This window comes from Lytechinus pictus, chromosome 4 (genome assembly GCF_037042905.1).
Source record: "Lytechinus pictus isolate F3 Inbred chromosome 4, Lp3.0, whole genome shotgun sequence".
NCBI classification, from domain to species: Eukaryota; Metazoa; Echinodermata; class Echinoidea; order Temnopleuroida; family Toxopneustidae; genus Lytechinus; species Lytechinus pictus.
The window spans coordinates 6,377,173-6,400,737 of record NC_087248.1 but is presented as its reverse complement, the minus strand read 5'-3'; the positions used below and the strand labels follow the sequence as shown (position 1 = coordinate 6,400,737).

Sequence of the window (23,565 nt, the reverse complement as noted above, 5' to 3'; positions counted from 1 at the left end):
TACACTAGCGATCTTAACCCCGTACTTTCGCTCTTAGCACCACAATTGCTGGGATAACCCTGCTTTTTTGCAGGGCCAAATAAATCCCGTACTAAAGCAAAAATGCTGTGCAAAAAGAAAGTGGGCTAAGCTTAAAGGTAAATGCTAGTTTTGGTAACGATATCAAAATGAGTTCGTACAGAATCCAATGAAATGACCACCAAAGTGTCTGTTTGTATAAATAAAACGCATGTGCCAAAGGATTCTGGAAGAAATTGTGTAATTGCTGAGAAATCAGCAAATAAGCACAGGATTCGGGTAGAGCGTCGGGCCCGACGCTCAAAGCAATAATTATACACTGTCCCACGTGCGCAATATCTGTGTTGGGGAAGTTCAGTCTGAACATTTTTCAGCGTAGATTTCAAGATTTCACAAAGTTCAGTTTATGTAACTGTACCAGATCTAGATCCTCGATGATATACTGACAATTAAGCCTGGTTTTACAGACTTTCTCATGAAATCAGTGTTTAATGCAACTACTGGAATTTCTCTTTAACCCCGTACTATAGGTGGGGCTAAATGGCAATTTAGCCCCACCTATAGTACGGGGTTAAGGAAATTTTAGCGTGTGTAAAAAGGGTAAAAGACTTAAACTTTGGTTAAGATTTCAATGTTGACGACCCCCCCCCCCCCCCGTCAGAAAAGCGGCGCCTATAGTCTCGCTCTGCTACATGTATGCAGGCGAGACAAAACAAAAATGGATAAACAGGGACTCGGTTTTATAATTATGAGGGGAGCAATAAAAAGCTCTCCTACAAGCACTACAAAAAGCTCTTCTTTGACATACAAGGGGAGCTCTCTTGTCCAATTTCAAAATGGATGGAGGAACGCACACTAAGTTACAACCTACAATCAGATACAGATCTATGCAACATTTATCCCATTGAACTCTTTATTCTTGCAAGTGTGTTATTGCTTACAATGTAATTGTGTGTTATTTACAAAACCTTGACAAAGAATGAGGTTTTCAAGTACGTTGACTCTAATTAATGGCTTGATCATTGACCGACACTCTTGTTAAGCAATTGCTGAGGCGAGTGATAAATGGCTCTACCAAAAATGGATTAAGGAGAGCGGTAGTGAGTGATTACTCTCACTCCCCTTAAAACTGAGTCCCTGGATAAAAATAAATTAAACTTCTTAAGTATTGATTTTGCAGCCACGACCACTAATTTTCAGTTTGTACATCTTGTATGTAGAGCTTGTTGTTGTTATTGTGCAATTTATATGTTGTATGTGGTAAAATATTGCACTACATCATTGTAAATATGAAATGATTGAAAGAGAAAAATAAATGAATTGCATTGTTCCCATATGTGGACTTTTTCCTTTGATCTACATACAGACACACACATAGATATAACGGTAAAGTAAGTGAACTATGATATGCTCATAACAGAAAATTAACAAAAAGAAAACAAAAGAAATATATTAAAGAAAAATAAAACAAAGGAAAAACAATTGGAACGCCTCTGGCAGTCTTGCCTGCATTACACGATTCGATATAGTGCATTGGCCGATAAATATCATGAATCTCACCTCAATGCTAAATCCTGCTTCAACTGGTTTAGCGTGCAGGATATTTTAGCATCGAGGCGAGATTCATGAAATTTATCGGCCGATGCAAGTACTTTTATTTTTTTATTTTTTAAAGATTTTTTTATTTATTTATTTTTTTTTTTTGAATAATATGTTATTTTCTTCCTCTTTCAAATCAATAAGTTGACAATCACAATTCATATAAATAAAGATTCTTTGCATGTATATCAATAAATATCAATAAACAATCAAACAAATAAATATATCAATATCAATGAGATTACAAATATTTTTCAAATGATTACAAATGAAATTAAACTGCCAAATTTCTCTTCTATGACAATGTGAAACATTTTTTTTTATGTGAAAAAAAAACATAAAAACATAACTTTTCCCCCAAAAAGTACATAATATAGCATAAAATTATTTCAATATTTATCTAGCACTGCTCATGATGTTGTCGCCCTCTATACGGGTCTTGTAGCTAGATAACAAAGATGGCGACAATAACATCTGTAACTGCTCATCTTCTCATATGATTTTTCATGAATTTTCTTAATTTTGATATTAATTTTCCTAGAAAAAGTAGTTCATTATTTCCAAAGCGGAGGGATTTAAGTTGTAGCCCATTTACATTTGAGTTAGGGCTAGAAATCTTAAAGAGAAGTTGGGATTTTGGGGAGATTCAATCGTGGGAATAACAACGGTGTGTGTACATGAAGTGACTCCATGGAGATTAAGCACATCAGTGGAATGACATTAATCTCTAAGTTAGGAGCCTCCCGAGTCCTGACTAATCTGACGTGACCTTCATCAACATCTAGAAAAAAAATTATATGCACACAAAGCTAAATAAGTGGGAAAAGGGACTTTAAATCGTCCGGTAAGTTTCACAGAATTATTTCAACTTATTTAACAAGTTGTCAGTGGATCTACATGTAGTCATAGATTGCAATGACATTCCAAATCCGACCAATAATGTGACAACTGACAATGTCATTGTCAATCACGTTTTGCCTTTTTCATGCCTGTGATGACATGCACATCATGTAAATAATGTTCCCATGGCCTAGACCAAAAGCTTCAGTCTCTGTATTTTGGTTGTTCCGCTGAACTGCGTTGGCTCACTCACCAATACATAGACTGAAGAGCTTGGAGGCCCGTACATACAGACAACGTATTAGCAGTAACGTTAGATCTAACATTCGGCGGAAACCCGATTTTCCGATCGTTTTTTTGTACATAAAATGTCACATTATGAAAAAAAATCACATCCATATTAACGAAAAAATGTTTAAAATTCAGAAATATCGTACCTTAGCCCGCAGTTACCGCTAATTCGTTTCAAATGATGATCGAAACATCGTCATCTTCGATCCTTTCGTTGGTCAATGTAAGTTGCCATCTTTGATGACGTCATCATCCTTACAGACGTATTTACCAGTCGCTATATATCGCAATTTGTGCCGCTGCTTTGCGCTTGTAGATGTGCGTGCGTACGGAACTTGTCGCTCGCATTGATTGGCCAGGATATCGAAAATTTGTTTGGAAAGCCTTGATAAAAGCACAACTCGTTGACGGCTGCCATTTTTTCCTCTCCGGCAGAAAATTAAAAAAATAAGGAATAACCCGGGGAATAACTCATCGGTAACATATATTTTCGATATTTTATACTTATAGAACTTACATATACTTATATAGTATCAAAACAAAGATTAGAGTCTAACGAAAATAGTGGGCCTTCGCGTTCAAGATATGTCATTTAGAATCTAAAAGAAATTAAAATCTGGACAAAACCCGTCCTCCGAATTGCCGACCAGATTACACATGCAGGCTCGCACTAAGAGTAACACACTACCGTCGCCGTCGGTGAATGGGGATTATATTAGTAAAATGTCAGAAATTGTTGAAAAAATCCCCAGAAACGACGGTTATTCCTGTCTACCCATGACCATGCTGCATGCGACCACATCTCATGTCATGAAAATCATTGCAAGAAATATCGACATATTGATTATTGATAAAGACTAAATTGACACCAAAAAAAAAGGCGAAACAAGTGCGACAACTCGACCCGTACCAGTTGCGTTCCGGCCGAGTTGTCCCTTATGATTTAATCACAAATTGATAAGTCTCCAGCTTGACTAGGATGGTCTTCTCTAGCCGACCTCTATTTCCTCCAAGTTGAGTGATGTTCCAGCTGGAGCTTTTCAACATACCAACCGTGAAACCGTGATACTTATCCGCACAATGCAACTCACACAATTTACAACGTATGGGACCGAAGAGAACATTACAAGAATTAGATCTAGGCCAATTAATGTTTAAAAATTAGGATTACATCATTGTGAGTAGGGCAAGCACACCAACTAATAAATCATTTTAGACATTCCTTTTTAATGTACAATACAAAATATTCACATTGACATGAACATACCTGAATTTATTTATTTTTCTTTTGACTCCAATTCTCAGTCCGAAGTCCGAAATTTAATAGTATAGTCGCAATCGTACGTCTGTGCTAACTTCGGTCGCCGGTACGGTATTGCTGCATGCAAGTGTCGTCAATCGTGTGCCCTGCCTGTTGCATGAAATGCTAATTTTATGGATGCTGAAATAATTTGTGGTGAGTTTTTCATTTTAGTTTGTTGAGCCATGGACCTATTACGAATGGTTGAGCACACATCTTAGTGATCCTTCTTGTCTATTTCTTCTTCTTCTTTTTTTTCTCTCCTCGGTTTTCAAGGGGGGGGGGGGCTGACCATGCAAAAAAAAAAATCATAATTTGATGGTCATTTTTACGTTTTTGCACCGTCGGTTTTGGAAAAAAAAGTGCGGGGGTTGAAGCCCCCGCAGCTCCCACCCCCCCCCCGTTTCCGCGGGCCCTGTCATGACGATGGATGAGGTCCAACTTTGCGACCTCACGTCTACCATTGCTTTCACTGTATGGTAAACAGCGTTGTGAAGGATTTTATACAGCGTTTTGACCGATATCTTAGTTATTTATTATGAATTGTAATTCCTGGTTATTAATCGTGTAGTAAGATTTTACCTTTATAATTCTTATTATCCTACACATGGCGTGTGTCACATAGAAATAAGTTTTCGAGCTTTCGCGGGTTATCCTTTTCGAGCCTACTGAATTATTTCTATTGTATAAAAATCAATGATTATGTTTTGGTGACTTGGCAAATAAAATCAATCAATCTGGATCCGCCTGAGTCAAACTATGTTTGGTAGGCATATTCCCATGATATATTGGTAATTATCATTCCATTTTCTTAATATGTATTTATGTTGATTTATTAAAAAAAAAAGATTCTGTGGAAAAAAAAGATAATCCCCCTAGTTCTGAAATTATTCTAAAAAATCTGCAGAACCTCATGAAAACTCCTCAAACTTCCCAACATGCCGTTTGTGAATGATGAGCGAGGGAAAGTGAGATATTTTTTATCACAATCTTTATTCTCTGGCGAATCAAGGTCGCTCACCTAATATAAATTTTAAAGGGTTTTTTATTTTTTTTTGAAAAAAATCAAATCATGAAGTATATGCTATAGTCGGATGAAATACCTGATTTGAGGATTTAATATTGAACTGCAAAATAAAAACAGTTTTATAAAAGCTTAGTACAACTGTTTATATTTTACAGTTCAATATTAGGTCTGAAGAATACACATTTTGCGGAAATGTGAAATAGTTAAAAAGTAGAACAATTTTGAAAAAAAGACGGTGATTATAAACCACAGATACGAATAAAAAGCTGTGCATGGTGCATTATTTTTGGAGAGAATCAAGGCAAAGAACCCAAATCGAGCAACCCTATTTTCATGATATAATTTAGAACTGGGTAGTTGCTAGTAAGTTTTGTTGGATTATACAAGAGCCAAATCTGGTCACATTGAAAATGAAGATTTAACAAATCGCAAATAAAATTTATCCTATTTTTTTCTGGGGCATGATCGGCCCCTGTCCCAGTGCCACCCTGCACTTTGACTGTGCCTTTTATGGGAAACTGTATGCAAACTAGTTTAAATTTGATAGTATTCAGCTGTGTGCAAGTGATATGTTTTGTTATATTCAGAAATTACTGTGCTTTCGTCACATTTAGATTTAGGTTTATTTATTTCCGTTCAACAAAATAATATAATCGAAGTAACAGTACAAGTACATGTTGAGAATAATATATACAATTCAATGACATTTCATAAAAAATATTGGAGATAAATTAACTGAACTGACTTGCCAAGAAAAGCAGAGCTTGTATAAAGGCAAGTCCCTAAACTTAGTTACAAGAGACGGACGGAAAACGAGCTTAAAATAAGTAATCTACAACGTACCAAAAATAAAGCGAATAAGCGACAACAAAAATAGAAATTAATTTAGATAAATATGATAATAGTAATAGATATGATAAATTTAAAATCGTAATTATAAAATTATAATAAGAGAGAAAAGGGGTGGCAAAGGAAAGAGGGATGGAGAGAAGGGAGGTGCAAATGAAAATGAAAAGAGGAACATGGCAGGTGCATAGGTCAATAGGCATTGTAGTGACATTATTTAGAATATATAATATTCAAATTTGACTAGTAAGGGATCAAATATGACTAAAATAGCATATACACCCAGCTGACTCTTTTAACGAGTAATTTTTAACTTAACCAATATTGGGTTGTTTCGAGTATGCAAAACCATGTAGGCCACAGAACCAATCGCTGAAGATTTGTGGAACCAATACCCGCTTTTCGATATCCAAAAGAGTGCCCTCTTGAGTTTTGTTTGAGTTATTTTTTTTTTGTCTGGCCTGTCCCACCTCGCCCAAATCATTGATTTGAATCGATTTATTTCCACATTCCAATAACAAAAGTATATACAAGTGTAATCATTTTTTTCTCAGTTTAACATTACAATAAGCAAATGACAAAGAAATAACATATGCATACATACATTTTAGCATTCTAATTGAAATATAATTATACCTGATTTATTTCTGTCTTTTTGTTTTTATTAAAACGAATAGCATAAAAAATATATAGACTCAACGTATATCGACATAATACACTTTGAAATGTGGGAGACCTCCATCTTAAAGGAGAATGAAACTCTTGGAGCAAGTTAGCTTTTGTGAAAGCAGAAAAATCAAAGAATAAGATCAACAAAAGTTTGAGTAAAATAGGACTAGCAATAGAAGAGTTATGAGCATTTGAATGTCGAGATCACTAATGCTATGGAGATCCTCCCATTGGCAATGCGACCAAGATCTATGATGTCACAGATGAACAACTCTCCCCTTTTGGACACTGAAAATATACCCCAAAATATCTTGTTTTGCTCATTCTAACCATATGACAAACGATTCATCAATTATATAATGTTGTGAAACCTCTGTACTTGTCCTCTCATAAAGAGAACACCTCACCTTGTGATAGACTCTATAAAAGTGAGAATATAAGTGAAATAAATACTAAAGTAATGAGGGAGTTGTACGTGTGTGACATCACAGATCTTGGTCGCATTGCCAATAGGAGGATCTACATGGCATTAGTGATCTCAATATTAAAATGCTCATAACTTTCTTATTATTCATTCAATCTTCCTCAAACTTTCAACAATATGTTTCTTTGATTTTTCTCTTTGATATGGATTCAGCTGGTTTCAAGGGTTTCATTCTCCTTTAAGCTTCGAGCTTGAAGTTGACGGAGGCCTCGAAAGGAAAGGGGAAAGAAAACCTGACAAACGGTGCAATAAAAAGACTTATCTTTTATTGCACAGGAATATAACCAAAAAAGTAGATAGGGAATAAGACAAATGAGACAGTTATAATCATAATGTTGATAAGAGTGAAATTGCAAGTTTGTGAGAGTGCATGTGCGGGGGGGGGGGGTATTATCGGTTGGTACGAAGCACACATAGATTTTAGGTATTATATTTAACAATGTATTTCTCTTCGGAACAGCTTTGAATGAATAAAGTGTAGAACAATCCGTAAACAGTAGGCCTAACTGCTGCGGAACTTTTCGAAACACTTTCTGAAGTTTGTATTTGATGCATTATTATTTACTTATGCCGCTTTATCATATATATTCCCTTTCTAAGAACGGTTTTGAGAATAGAACACTTCCCAGATATCGTTTTTTAAATACATCACAGTAGGACTATGCCAACACAATCATCTACCTCAAGATTTATGTGTAGGTCCTATATATTGTTGATCTACCATGTCTACGGTCTACCAAATATCAAATATTATTTTTTATTTGCCCCGTGTGTTCATATCAATCGGCCAGCATGTCTTTTCACATAAAAAAATACAATACAAAGATGTCTAAAATCAGTAAAAATCTATTCCAACGTCTTTAAACCTTTTCAGAGAGTGTTTCTAATGACTTTTCAACATCAATATCTCTTTATATTGAAATGAAATTAGTAAATAAATAAGTAATGTACTTATTAGGGAGTGGGTAGTATTAGGTGACTTGGTCCATGGTTGTAGTGGAAGTGCTTGATTTTTGTTTTGTCTCCACTATTTTTTTACGTGAAAAGGCGAATTTCAACAATCTCGACTTCCATTTGGTCTTTACCATTAATGTTTTGTTTTAGTTACTTTGTATGTGATATTGGTTAAACAGATTAAACTTAGGTATATCTGCTCTAAATTTTCTGAAATAAAGAACAGTATTACTAGGAAGTTGGGACTCCTGGTAGTCTGGTATTGCTTTCCATGTCGGTCTGAAAATGTAAGAATTTACCGTTTCGCGTTAAAAAAATTTAAAAGGAAAAATGATATGACGAGTGGTGGAAAAAAATATCTTTCCCATGCTAAGTTCTCTCTCCAAGTGCCTTTACCTCAAAGTCTGTCCTGATTTTATTTTCAGGAACTTTTTATACAGGGGGCAGATAACCACCAATTTTCATATAAATTGTCATCACTGTGCCAAGCTTTGTTTTGATGATAAAGAATGAGAAAGATCGTAAAATGATGCATAATAACCATATAATTTTTTTTAGAGAGGGGGTAAATATATATAAATGTAGCCCTATATAATGTCTCGTGTATTGTTGGGAATAATACCAATGACTTGGGGCGTCATCCCTCTCCCGCCCATTTTGAGAAAAAAGTTTATAGAAAAATGTACAATCGCCATCCAACTGCCCCCGACCCCCCCTTTACACTTTCATTAACACTAAGCGCCCCCTGCCCACTCTATGCACACATCTAAATAACAAAAATTGTTGCCAATAGTTTAACAACATTATAACGATTTATCGAGACTAGTCTTTCGTCTTTCCATCTATATAGGTAGCAGTACCCCCTGTATAGTATTTCATGTCTTTTCTTGTGGTTTACCTATACGGTCGATAGTATCGCTTTTCTTTCTTATTCATTGTCCGACAAAAACAGCGCCTTCTAAAAGCAACAAAAAAGACATCCTATTATCTTCGACCCACATAATGATACTCTGCAGTTTCCAGCCCCTATTCATGAACTGTCCCAGTGGCTTTCCTTTGAGAATGAAAATGATAGCGCTATTGAAACTGTTATACGTCGAAGTCAATTTTCAGATTTACTCGGGCAGTGACAAGAGAACGAAACAAGGAAGACAGAGCAGTCTTACAATTTCGAGGCATGATAATTGCCGAAAAGGGGAATGAAGATGGCCGCCAGTGTGCCCTATCGCTTGTAAATATGAAGAGGTTAATTATACCAGAGTCTAATAGTCTTTTTTAGTCTTCCAGATTACATGGAAGTAGTTGTTTAAACAGTTTAAACAAGTGTTTAAAATATTAAATAACAAAGTTTAAAATCAACATAAACATGATAAATGGAAACTTTCAACATCCATTCCTGTATCCCAAAATAACCGTTCCAACACTGTTGAAAATAATTTAAACAACGCTGTTTACTACGTGAATCGCACAGTAGTTGTTACATTTTAAACAAGTGTTTAAAATCTTAAACAACAAAGTTTAAATTCAAATATTCATTATTCAATCATTTAAGTATGGTTGTTTAAGATTTTAAACACTTGTTTAAACTGTTTAAACATCCACTGTATGATTCACATATTAAACAGCGTTGTTTTTAATAGTGAAGGGTTCAAATTTACAGGAATGCAATTGGCATCACAACATTTTTCAATAATAAATTAAGTCATTTATCAAAAATCCTCTAAAAATAAATTATACACAACGATGCAACAAATAAAAGTAACAGAAATTAGATAACAATAATTATAAACAATGAGAAAATAGAAGAAAGATAAAAGAAATTAAAAGAAAAAGTGGCGGATGCAGGGAGTCGGAAAGGCTCAATCATAAACTTAAACTATTATTGCTGAAATTGAAATTACCAATAGTTGTTATACGTTTTATCATTGTTTTGTTGATAAAGTATTATGACGAGCGCAAGGGTTTACTAAATTGATTAAGTGTGACGGGGCTCGACTCGGCTATATAATACATAAATTATTCAATTTCCATGTACATTTTGTTCACAATATTTGGGTGCTTGATCAAAGTAATATACATGCCTTATAAACTTCATGTGTATACATTTTCCCCTCTTTTCGCGGGGGGGGGGGGGCGGATAAGTGATTCATACTCATGTTGTGTCCCGAAAATGAAACAACTTTCAATCGTTGTCGAGATGCCGAATAGTGTATACATGTATGCTATTATATATACCTACCAACAAGCATCCTTACACAGGATTAGATATTTTCTTTGGGGTTCTTTTCTCCCCCTATTATATTTTTCCGCTCAGGGTCAGATTGGCTCTCCTTTAACAAACCTCCTTTCAAAATAAAGCTTTCCCTGTCCATTGTGAATGGCTATAGCCAGGACAAAGTCTGTTTCTTCGTGTCGGGGTATCACTTTAACAAGCTCATCTTCCTCCTCCTATTCATCCCATAGAAATGGCTTTTAAGCCTTCGTCTCATTCACCGTCTTCTGGCTGCACGACAAAGGAATTTTAATTAAGGTGTTGTGTTCGGGGAGGATGCGGTACATGGAGTCTTAAATTGGGACATTTAGCAGGAAAATCTAACCAGATAGTGCTTAATACTACCGTATTGATGATAAATCTATTGGATAGGAGATCGATATTGTCTTCTGAATAGGTTATGGTAGACTGGATCTAAAAGAGTTGAGTACAGAAGAAACGAAAATGTGAAACAAACTCACTAAAGTTTTAGATAAAGATATAAAAAAGTGGTCGTGAGGGTGATCACAAATCGACACGAATTTTCATTTTGTCTATCCTGCTGATTCTAGAATTCATCAGAGTTTTGTACTCTACATCAAAACGTCATACATGCCTTACATCTCCTCTAAAATATTACATTTCCTTCCCTCTACCTTCTTTCCAATTTCAATTTCCTTCAATCCTGTCTCTTTCGTTGACAGAACTTTAAACAAACAAACAAAAAACTAATAGTATTTCCATCTCACTCTAGTCCCGACTGATCTAGGTCTAATTTGTATCTTTACTCGCATAACCTTTCATGTATAATCAAACATGTCAAATGTCTTTCATTCAATTTTCGACACCATGATGTCTTTATCTCCTCTTCGTTCCATCTTCTTCATCTCGCCATGATTATTACGCATGGTTGTACTTTCTAATTATGTAAAGAATATAATTGCAAAGGACGCTTATTACATAGAGCTATAGCTCTATGCTTATTGTCATCATCTCTGGTAATCACTCTTAGGTGATCATCAAGGAGTTAACTCCATGGTGAGATCGAGATACAAATCGTCATCCTCAATCGAAAATAGGTAACCGTAATAGATGGCGAAGCAGAAAATATGCATACATGTATAGTTGTTTCATGGGTATATGTTGACAGATGACTGTCTTCTCAAATACAGTGGATTCAAATATTACATGTCAAGGTAATCGGGAACGAGTTTTTTTATTAATAAAAAAAATAAATCAATCAATCATAATTATGGCGCATGATTGCGGACACCACATGCTTGAAAAGATTGGACAAATGTTGAATTTTCCAGTCATCGTAGTCTCCTCCTTATTTCAACTCTTATTTCTGCCGTTGTCTTTCCATTTGTTCATCAGTTGGAGGTGTGTGCGTGCATGGACCTATTACATGGTGCGTGTAAACAGGGGGAGGGGGTATTTGACTTTTCCCCCTGCTGCTCTACCTTCTTAGCAGAATCATACCGGATCCTACTCCATGCCAGAACCAGGGAGTTGGGAGTAGAAGGAGCGGACCCAAGAGGCATGATGGTCTGGTCTAACTTTAGAATCGTTCGGACTCTCAACATGACAAGAGGTCTGTATAATATTACAAGTAAATCCCATGGAATGTCCACTCAGAGGAAAGTACCAAGACGACGTGTCATCGTGGTCTGTGATTCAACGCCCCCTCTGTTCAGAAGATGGATACCATGAGGAGAGAGGGAGGGAGGGAGGAGGGGAAGCGGGCAGAGGGGGTGGAGGTAGATGGAACGAGCCTGGGGTAACGAGATCTATCGATTGTTGGGTTAGGATATATAGGGAATCAATAGACATATGAGAGAGGGGTTGGGTTGAGAGGTGACGAGATGTTTTCTTATAAGTAGGGAAATTGAGTCAACAGACATGGATACAAATGAATTATCAATCCCTTTTTAAATGAATATCAGATTCAACAAATTGTAACTTCTGAATATCAAATTAAAAATAATTTTACATGACATGATTAATATGGTTCTCAATAATCATGAACATCTTGTTCTACGTCCGACGTTTGACTCGATCTGTAAAGATTTTAAATTTTGTTTAAATAAATTCCTCACAATCAACATCCCATCAGCCTCCTTTAGCCCATCGACAATCTTTTAAAGACAAATGAAAAAGAAAGAAAGAGAATGGGAAAGAAATGAAAGAAGAAAAGAGAAAGAGTGAGAGGAAACCCCCTCAGGATTTCTGGTGAATACTGTAATAACTTCCACAGATCTCCAGAGCTCGCCCGCTCCATACATTTTTTTTATTACCGCCGGTGACCTCTCCCGTAATGCACGTTGATGCACGACCCCAGCTGTGCGGAGCGAGTTAATATTCTACCCGGGAGAAGAGGGCGAAGAGCTCTGTCATTGGTCGGTCGTTTATTGGCTACACTGTTTCCCTGCAAGCTCGCCAACCCCACCGAGGCTCTTATGTTTGTAACCTTCTTATTTATTACTAACAGAGCTGGTATATGATATTCACCGTTATAATGCATCTTCCCTGCCTGTTTTCAGTCTGAATTGGAGTTCTACGCGACGCAGTTGGATGGTAGAAAACCATTCACCGGGAATGCTCGATTGTGCATCCACTGTCCGATATTATTTTCTTATCTACCTTCCCCTCTCAAGAGGCAACGCACTTTTGAGGAGTATATAAACTATTATCGACTTGTATCATTTACCGACTGGAGTGATATTGAACTATATTCGCAACGTTTATCGAGATGAGATCACTTGAGAGAGCATCTCGATCGAACAAGAGCTAAACTTGTGTAAAAAGCTCATGGTTAACGGTTTATCCGTATCGTTTACATTTTCATTGAAGTCGGTGGCTATAGATGTTCTCGTTTGAATGAGTTTGTTGTATGCTTGAGCGGATTACGCTGGATAAAAAAAAGCTGACGGTCTTCATTCATCTCTCTCCATTCGATCAGTGTGTGCGCAACAAGCAAACCGGACAGACGTGTGATCAGCAAACGGCGCTAAAACAAATTTTCAAGTTTTTCCCTTCTACCTCTCAAACTCCAGACTCCACTAAATATTGCGTGCAGTGGGAGGAAAAGAAGGAGGAGGGAGGATTCCAACTGATGCCTGCCAGGATTTGTGAGCGTCGAGACCTTGTAACAAGGAACACGTGTGAAATAGGAGCGGGATCAACTGTAAAGTGATACGCCGAGTGGCGTGTAGAAAACATCGAGGGTGAAACCCCAATTTGAGGAAACGTAAAGCAGACATGAGACTGGAGTTTGTAGTTTCATAGTCTATACCAAGGAATGTGAAATGAGCTCCAAGTAACTTATCATAGCGGTGAATGAACTGGGATTGATTATAAACAATTAAATGTCATCTCACGTTACTTGGAGAATAGTTTGGATGTCTTAGGGAAGATATTTGATGTTCTGATGTGGAAATTAATCGGTTGTCATGGCAACGTGGAATATCATCCTTTCCATTTTTATGTTGTGGGGTTGGTGTAGTGGCAGCTATGGACTCGGAGTGCATCACGCGAAGAAACAGGGACATTGTGAGAGGATAACCATTGATTTCTGTCAAGGCATTGGGTATAATATGACCAAGATGCCCAACCTATTTGGACATGTGACGCAGAGTGAAGCAGCGCCGAGCATCCACGAGTTCCGTCCCCTGGTCGTCGTCGGTTGCGCCGAGCATCTTCGTCTTTTCCTCTGCTCGATGTACGCCCCTATGTGCTCGGAGCACATCGATGTCCGGATCCCATCTTGCCAGAGTATGTGTGAAGATGTGAGAAGGAAATGCGAGCCAGTGATGGCCCGTTTTAGTTTCGGCTGGCCCGAGAGTATGAACTGCGACAAGCTTCCTCGAGGGAAAGACCTGTGCATGGTTGCCCCCGACACCGCTGATGTCGGAGAAGTCATTCCGACCTACGATCCCATCTATAACAACGGAGGGGGGCCTGATGATAACAACCAATCTGGTCCGCCTGGAGATGGTGAGAGGGGATCGAATGAGACGTCATTGGCACCGCCGACTTGCATCAATCCTAAGAAATTTGTCTTCGTGTCGCAAACGAACTCCTGTGCGCCGAGGTGCGACGTCGACGTCTATTTCCAACGATCCGACAAGGAATTTACAGAGATGTGGATGGGTGTCTGGGCAATCCTCTGTTTCGTCTGCACTTCCATCACCGTCCTCACTTTTCTGATAGATCGTGGTCGTTTCAAGTACCCAGAAAGACCTATCATCTTCTTATCTATGTGCTACAACATCTATTCCATCACATACATTGTTCGACTTATTGTTGGCCCACAGGCCGTTGCTTGTGAGAAGACGTCAAGCGGCGTTCCATACTTGATCCAAGAGGGTCTTGACAGCACCGGATGTACCATCGTGTTCCTGTTCCAGTACTACTTCTTCATGGCTTCGTCGATTTGGTGGGTGATTCTGACGTTGACGTGGTTCTTGGCAGCTGGGATGAAATGGGGTTATGAAGCCATAGCAGCATACAGTAGCTACTACCATGTTGTTGCTTGGGCATTGCCAGCTTTAAAGGCCGTCATCGCCCTCTTCAAACGTCGCCTCGACGCCGACGAGCTGACTGGAATGTGTTACATTGGAAACCACGACCCTGATGTTCTTACATACTACGTTCTCGTCCCGCTTTTTATTTATTTCGCAATCGGGACCCTTTTCATTCTTGCTGGATTTTTCTACTTATTTAGGATTCGCAAAGTCATGAAAAATGGCGGCACCAATATTGACAAGCTAGAGAGGTTAATGGTTCGTATTGGGATCTTTTCAGTACTCTACACAGTGCCTGCTACTGCAGTTATTGCTTGTTATTTCTATCAGAGATCGAACATGGATTACTGGAGGATTGTAGCAGAACACGCCCCTTGCCAGCCCCTTCCACCAGAACAAGGAGGGGGTTGTGCCCCAATGAATTATTCCATCCCATCCGTCCCCGTTTTATCAGTGAAACTCTTCATGTTACTTGTGGTGGGCATCACGAGTGGTATGTGGATTTGGAGTTCAAAAACCGTGCAATCGTGGCAGAAATGGCTCGGCGGATGTGCCCTTTTTAAACCAGCACAAAAATCATCATTTCAACAGCAGCAGTTAAAGCAGCAACAGCAGCAGCAGTATCCAAATGGGGGAACACCGAACAAAGGGAACAGGGCCCCGACGCCCCGGGGGAAGTATCCAACAATAAATGGCAACAACAGAAGCACCGGGATCGTTTACAGTTCTGTGAACGCAAGCAGTGCCATTGTATGACGCTTGAAAGGGATATGTACTCCAAAGAGTTTTTCCTTCATTTTTAAAGGAGAATGAAACCCTTGAAACTAGCTGAATCCATATCAAAGAGAAAAATAAAAAAAACATATTGTTGAAAGTTTGAGGAAGATTGAATGAATAATAAGAAAGTTATGAGCATTTGAATATTGAGATCACTAGTGCCATGTAGATCCTCCCATCGGCAATGCGACCAAGATCTGTGATATCACACACGTACAACTCCCTCATTACTTTAGTACTTATTTCACTTATATTCTCACTTTTATAGAGTCTATCACAAGGTTATGTGTTTTCTTTATGAGATGACAAGTACAGAGGTTTCACAACATTATATCATTGATGAATCGTTTGTCCTATGATTAGAATGAGCAAAAAGAGATGTTTTGGGGTATATTTTCAGTGTCCGAATGGGAGAGTTGTACGTGTGTGACATCACAGATCTTGGTCGCATTGCCAATGGGAGGATCTCCATAGCATTAGTGATCTCGACATTCAAATGCTCATAACTCTTTTATTGCTAGTCCTATTTTACTCAAAGTTTTGTTGATCTTATTCTTTGATTTTTCTGCTTTCACAAAAGCTAACTTGCTCCAAGAGTTTCATTCTCCTTTAAAGAGAGATTAAATGTATATTGTGTTCACAATCGGCTATTAAACCATCGAGAGGTTTTTCTTTCGACAACGGTCACATGTTATTATTCCCGACGTCGACCCTCTCTTTGGTTCACCCTGTAAATCTTAACAAGACATCTCGTTTTTATAGCTTCTTGTAATGTAATTACATTGAGTCTGTATTGTAGGATGTGTTTTGTACCGATTCGCATGCAAAGTGGGACAGTTTTGTTACATTGTATAAATAAGTTTCGAATATAAATTTTGCAATGAAATGAGTTTGTCATTGGCGTGGCGTCCACTATAGCGTTCTTGAGATAGTAATTATCTTCATATACAATTTTGTTGATGTTGCCAGAGAAAATTGTTATGAAATGGCATTGGTTTCTGGCTTAATTCCCCTCCATTACCAATTTATGTTTGTCAATCTCCCAAATATAGTATATACGTTTTATTTTGTGATGTGTATATCTTCCGTTTTCTGTGAATTACTGGTTTGATATTCTGTTGAGCTAATGTATCGAACATTTGGGGGGGGGGGGGGGTATACAGTATAGTGCACAGTATTAAATTCATACAAAGTATGTTTATCATATAAAACCATCCCAACATTAGCAATGCCTTTTTAAAATTTGCCCCCACTTTTCCCTTTAATTTGAGGTGATGGTCTATGACTGAGGCGTTGGAATTATTCTGTTTTATCATCCCCCCTAATCCTCCACATCCAATCAGAATGATCAACTTAATTCAATAGAATCGATTGAGAAAGCTGGTCGAATTGATTTCATACCCCAGCGACCCCCGTTCACGCCTAGCCTGATCCCTCCAAACCTCCAATACCACCACCACTTGACAATGACATTGGTATAACCGGATTTCACACTCGGGCCACCTGTACGCGTTAGCAGAGACACTCCACGATTCTTATCCCGCTGCGATTTTTATCAACATTGGCTCTTTCACAGAGTTTCAGCAACAATGGCGTCATTGGCGTGCGCCCTTTGGGGTCCTTGTTTATTTATTTCAATTCCATAATTTTCCCTTTACCCCCACTTCTTCAATTTCATCTCTGTTTGCCATTCATGCTTTGGAGGAAGTTTCCGCCCAAGTAGACGAGAAGAAAATGTTCTTTAAGAATCGGAATCAACCCGTCAGGATGGATGCAAGTCAGCATCACTGATTGAATATTATTCGATTGGATTAGCTTTGACCCTTTTAATTTCTGAAAAGGTTCTCTCTTCCCTGCTGCCGTGTAATAAACAAAAACAGTGCTGGGGGTATCATGCAATATTACTAAATATCTCACACCTCGACTGCGATATTTCATTACATTTACTGGCAGGAGACGCGAGGTACATTACACAAACATAGTTCACCTACCGGATCAATCCGAATATCTGGTTATTAATCATTGATCAGTTCGTTTGGTCAATTTCGTTATCGAGAGTCCCCTACCGCATCATAAAACGACAAAGGCGTCCGCCGATGAGAAAAAAAAATCAATGAATAATTGCTAGTTTGTCCATTAGCAATTTGTATACACTCATGGGGCGGCAGTCTTTGTATTTAACATGTTTGTAGCAAGTACAAAGAACCGATAACGAATAATAAATTGCCCGTTATTCGTTTGTTGGCAGCTCTGATCAAAACACGATATGATATTGAAATGATTAAGAGGTATTTATGGCATTTCATGACAGTAATGTTAGCATGGTAGCCTATGTCAACCATGAATGTTTCGTTGTTTATTAGTTAGGGCAGAAATAACCTTTATTAAATAAAGTATTTTCTCCCTCAATTTATATAATTGTGATCCTGAGTACAATACGTGAATACACTATTCCCTAGAAAAATGTATATGGATGATTTCATTTTCAAACGACTTTTTTGGCTTCATACCTTCAAATTAATATGATAATATATATTGAATTCTAAAGTGCTATTATATACCACCATCATAAATTCAACAATCGTGTGCAATATGTTCAAATACTTGCTATAGAGACGAAGGTAGATTATGATCTTTGCCGAAGTCGACGACCTGCTTACAAAAGATATAATGCAGTCGTGATTCAAATCTCATCGTTGAAATTGATTTTTATTTTCTATTGACTGAGTCAACATCCCCAATACCATAATTTTGATATTCATAAGGGTGACGTACACGAACAAAATATATTGTGTTTAATACAGAGGTGGATATGATTCAATGACCACATCGATTTTGATTTATTCAATTAATTGTTCGTAACTAATGCAAATTAGTAAGGAGTGTCTAAGGTTTGCAATGTCTGTATACAACGCATCTAATCAGATTTATCCCACAACCTTTTACGAATCGCTTTCATAGTGGCCTCAAATGATTGATCCATTATTATGAAACTTTGATTTTAGGCAATCTTTAGCCCCAAATCAATTATAAAACATAATGTTGATCGATTAGATAATTTGAATTTGGAAATCGTTTTGTTCTCAAGGTATGCTATATAGGCCTAATCGTGATAATCGTAGCATTGTGTGTCCTTTATTAATATTTGAAGTTCCTTCAACGGTGAACGCTGAAGGAACATGATAATATTTTCAATCCTATATAGGAATATTGCAAAACGATGTTTTGATTGTTGTATTGTTCGTATAGAGAAGTGCTCATGGAATACGGTGAAACCCCCTTGCTAATTGGAGTCTGAATAATTATTTCAAGGTCATCGCAAGGTGTGTTAGACTTTGAAGGTTAACGCATTGTTATGAGATCAACATGATAATGTTTTTCATGTAAACCCACTCAATGACGGGATTTGTCTAAATAAGTACCCCCGCCCCAACCCGTTTGAAGGTTACTGTGAATATCATATACCAGTGAGAAACCATTAATTTTAATGAACCCTCTAACAACACAGAATCCCCCATCACCCACCCTCCCTCATTTTCTTCAAACTTTCGTTGTCTATAGCATCGATGAGCCCCCACCCCCCCCCCCCCTCCAAACGATAACACATTCAACTTTGCTTACTATTTCTCATTATACTGATGGTGAAATAATTACAGTGCTGTTTTGAATTAGCATGTAGAATGGAGCCAAGTCAACTATTCCCTCCACCCTTCATGGTTCGGTGTTATCATGCATGTATTACTATTTGTACTAGTGAATGCTACATTTGATTGTTGATATGGTTTTTACGGTTTTATCACGATGTGACGATTTACAAGTGGTTGGGTTTTTTTAACGCCGACTACATCTTTAGTCACCCAAAACAATGCAAATACAACCTTATCTTTATTTCGCCTTTGTCAAATTCTCTATCGCAGTGGAATAGCTTGGCCTTTGGAACAGGCCCCTTTGAACAGTCGTTTTCTCGGCTGCATTTATCAAAGCTTCGATTCTTTTTTATTGCCCCGACTGGCAGAAATGACAAGGTTAAATGAAAAAACCGATTTAGAAGTCATTTCTTACACAAAAGCCGCCCCTGCATTCGAATGTATATAGGTCGAGCCACACGCCTATGCTATAGTACTGCATTCAGTTTTAAAGTGGCGCTTGAAACATATTTGTATTGTAACTGCATGCAGTATCAATGTGCAAAAGATAAGCGATTTTAACTTATAGTTTATAATCTCACTGAATAAATATTTATAGCTGATATCGAATTGGAAACGGATTTGAATTCTCAAAATCAATGAATTGATATTTGAATTGACTAGTTAGATTATGAACCACATTGAGTATTTTGCTCTCAGATGTTATACACATTATGCTTTAAGAGATTATTCATTAAATTAATATAGACATGGAAAAAAACAAGTCAAATTAATTAAATGATTTAAATAATGCTTGATTTTGACTTAAATGGTCTATAAGAGATCATTGTATAAGCAGGATATAGGCCTATAAACCCGATTTCTGTTTTTATAATGAATTAAATCGTATAATGTACATGTATGCATTTTTCAAATACATTTTTTAAATTGCTAATGGCAATGTATTCATTATGATATCGTGTATTGATCTTTGATTATATTATTCAAAAGGAATTGTCATAATAACTGATGTGTTGCTTATAAGTGCCCGCCCTAATAACAAAAGTGGTCAAAATCAACAAATTTATTGGTTAATGTCCACAGAATTTCGGTTAATATAGACAATTTTTCGCTCGGACACATGTCATATCAATTGACCAATAGATCTGTCATTTTAACCAACCCTTTTAAGAGTGTTAGCCATGAACCTATATAGATTCAGTTTTCAAATGCTGACCATAAATTCAGAATACATTATCAAAATATTACGATTATCCTGCTTGAAAGCTGTTTTTATTTCGAAAAATCACTCAAATTATTCTTTGGTATTCAATTCAGAATACATGCTCAAAATATTACAGCAAACTAAACAGTTTGTAATGCGTCGAATATTTTGTAATGATTAAATGACTGACGCGTGATGTTGCATGAGATCCAATCAACGTATAACTTTCAAGGGCAACCCCCAATGTTGATGACCATAAGTTTGGAAACTCATTGAATTAACCACTTTGGCACGTACCGCAGCCCACTTGTTAAAAAGGCATTGCCAATGTGGTTTTTAGATTCATTTTTAACGAGTTGGAGCAAAAGTACTGAATACGTATGTATAGGGGTGACGATATATATTCAGCCTTAATGCAATAATCCTGATTATCCTGCCTGAAAATTCTTTTTTCGAAAAAAACCTCTCTAAATATTATTTAGTTCATCACAAATACCTTGGAATAAAGATTCTAATGAAGATTAATTTTGTCTGTGTGCATTTCCAGCAGTATAGGCCTACTCATCAGTGTATAATGATAACCCCTATCTTGCAAGGACTCATTATCAACTGTACCTTTAAATTTACCCGATCTATAAATTAATTCTTCTTCCTTCTCTCTTTTGTTCGCTCGCCTCTTTATTTTTCACATGCATTCGGAACAGTTTAATGATATCCCGAAGTGCAAGTTCAAACATTTTATGATGCGATCCAATCGTTACAGACCTAGAAACAGACCTAGTTTTGTGGTGTTCAACCTATAGGAGCGGCGATATATAGGAAGAGAGGGGACAGGATATAAATTCCCCTTAGATTTCAAATAATGAAAAAAATAGGGAAAGGGAAAAGAAAAGAAAAAAAATACAACATACTTATAAATATACACCAATTTTTAAATCGAAGGGTTAGGCCATAACACCTTTTTGGTCACCTTTGTCACCCCTCCCCTCCCCAGAAGTACCCTTGAACCCCCCCCCTGTTTCACACTAAGTATGTTAACTGAAATATTTGCAAACTCCGTCGGGATTTTTAATAGCCTTGGGGAACATAATGATGGAAATATAATTTACAATGTTACATGTTTTGACCTCACGTACACAGTAGAATGATGGAAAACAAATTACGACAGGAATCGCCATATCTGGCGACTGCATTTTTTTGTTCTTTTAATATCAAACGAAATGTTAAGATTATGATCACAAAGACATTGAAACGATCAAACTTTGTATGTATTTGTACACAAGAACGTTTTGATGTCTATCCTGTAGGCTCATATTGCTGTGTAGTTTTGTATTCAGAATACACGTGAATTGTATGATATGACATCACGTTTTTGTGCGATAAAGTATATAGTGTGTGTTTGGCGCCACTCTTATAAAATGATGATCAGGGAATCTGATTCTAAAAGTGCATCAGCACTGGGACGTCACCACATCGTAAAATAAAGTACAGATTACCCTTCCCAATAACGCCTCTCTCCCCCTCCCTCACTTACCGTCCGTTTCACTTATCTCTCCCTCCTTTGCATATATATACTGTCTTTTTCTCTCTCTCTCTTCTGTTTCTTTCTCTCCCCCTCTCTCTGAATTTCTCCTCTTCTTTCCCCGTCCCCGTCTTCACTCTCTTCTCTTCTGTCTATCTTTATATCCCCTCCCTCCACCCCCTCTCACTTCCCTCCTCTCTTCCTTTTCTCTTCTTTATCTTTTCTCTTTACATTCCTCTCTCTCTCTCTCTTTCTTCCTCCCAAGTCTGTTATGACTTTCATCCTAACGATCATGATCGGTTCGAGAGGCTACTTTGTCCTGTCATTACCCATAATGGTTTCCGTTGATCTTTTGATTATATCCTAATTTCGGCAATTCTTATGTTATTGTAACTCATCAGTGTATGTGATATAGGGATAGCCCATCTCCCCCTTCACCCTATTGGCTATGAAAGCAGTTGTCATGGTAACCACATTGTAAAAGGTTAGGTAACATTTAGCGCCTATGCTATATAGCAAAAAGAAGAATGTTGTCACATGTTATTTTACGTAAATTGTCCAAAACATATCCAGCTAAAAGTAAAAACGCAATAAATGCATGTAATTGTTAAAACATTATTGTAAAATTCATTGTATATTTATGACAGACCACTTTTCATAAAATTTAGCAATTTTGATTTGCCTCCCTTTGACTTGGCATATCAGCATTAGCAATAAACTGAGGTTGCTAAATCAGCAGTAAATTGAAAAAGGATGTCTGATAATAAATCGCAATGTTTATGTTTGTTTTGGATCATGTGTTGTGCCAATTATGACTCAAATATTCTACTTTCAGTGTACTTTGTAAACAAACCTGCGACAGATACCAAAATAATGCATCCGTTTTGCGATACTGCCTCTGAAAAAAGGACTCGCCTCATAAGTCGCCTTTTGGCATTCTATATCCAATCGACTTCAAAATAATAACAATAGTGATTATTCATCTAGATCTATAGGGGTTCTATTTGTCTGTGATTTATTTTTGTTATCAATTGAGTTCCTCATTTGTAATGATTCCATATTTTACAAGCTTGTCCCAGTTCTATGTGATCGCTCGCCGACGCCGCCACGTTGTATTCAGTATTTATCATTGCTTTATACATTTGAAAACTAGATCCACTGTTCTGTGTATTGACAATGAAAAAGAGATTTATGACAACAGACTGTCATGTTGAAGAGAATATTATGATAATAAACAGAATTTGTATATTTCGTGCACATGTGTTTTGGATGTTTGGTTTATCAATCTGGCATTTATTACCAGAACTATATCTCTCTCTTCCCCATTTCTATTTAAGATATAATATTGTCTCTGCACGATTTTCATTTCGCCTGAGCTTTCATTCAATTCTCTTTCAGCAGAGCCAGCCCCCCCCCCCCCCGCCAGTGCGAGTGAATGGACGAGAGAGTAGAATTGTTGATTTAAAAAAATGTACATGTAGTTAGAGCAGGTTAGAGAGAGGGAGGGGCAGAATAAAACAAATCGGGGCACCCAGGGACGGGGGGAGAGAAAGGAAGGAAGGAAAGGAAGGAAAGAAAGAAAGAAAGAAAAAAGAAAGAGAGAGAAAAAG

General features: G+C 37.3%; 1 protein-coding gene across 1 annotated transcript; it reads left to right on the top strand.

The window, feature by feature from the left end:
- The first annotated feature begins 12,624 nt into the window (after positions 1-12,624).
- Positions 12,625-23,212, top strand: LOC129259118 (frizzled-9-like). Its single transcript, XM_054897391.2, has one exon. It carries the CDS (start codon positions 13,732-13,734, stop codon positions 15,559-15,561), a length of 1,830 nt encoding a protein of 609 aa, XP_054753366.2. The 5' UTR covers positions 12,625-13,731; the 3' UTR covers positions 15,562-23,212.
- The last annotated feature ends 353 nt before the right edge of the window (positions 23,213-23,565 follow it).

What these genes read in the sequence shown, in the direction of transcription:
- LOC129259118 (XM_054897391.2), top strand. Translation starts at nt 13,732, where the DNA reads ATGGCAACGTGGAATATCATCCTTTCCATTTTTATGTTGTGGGGTTGG.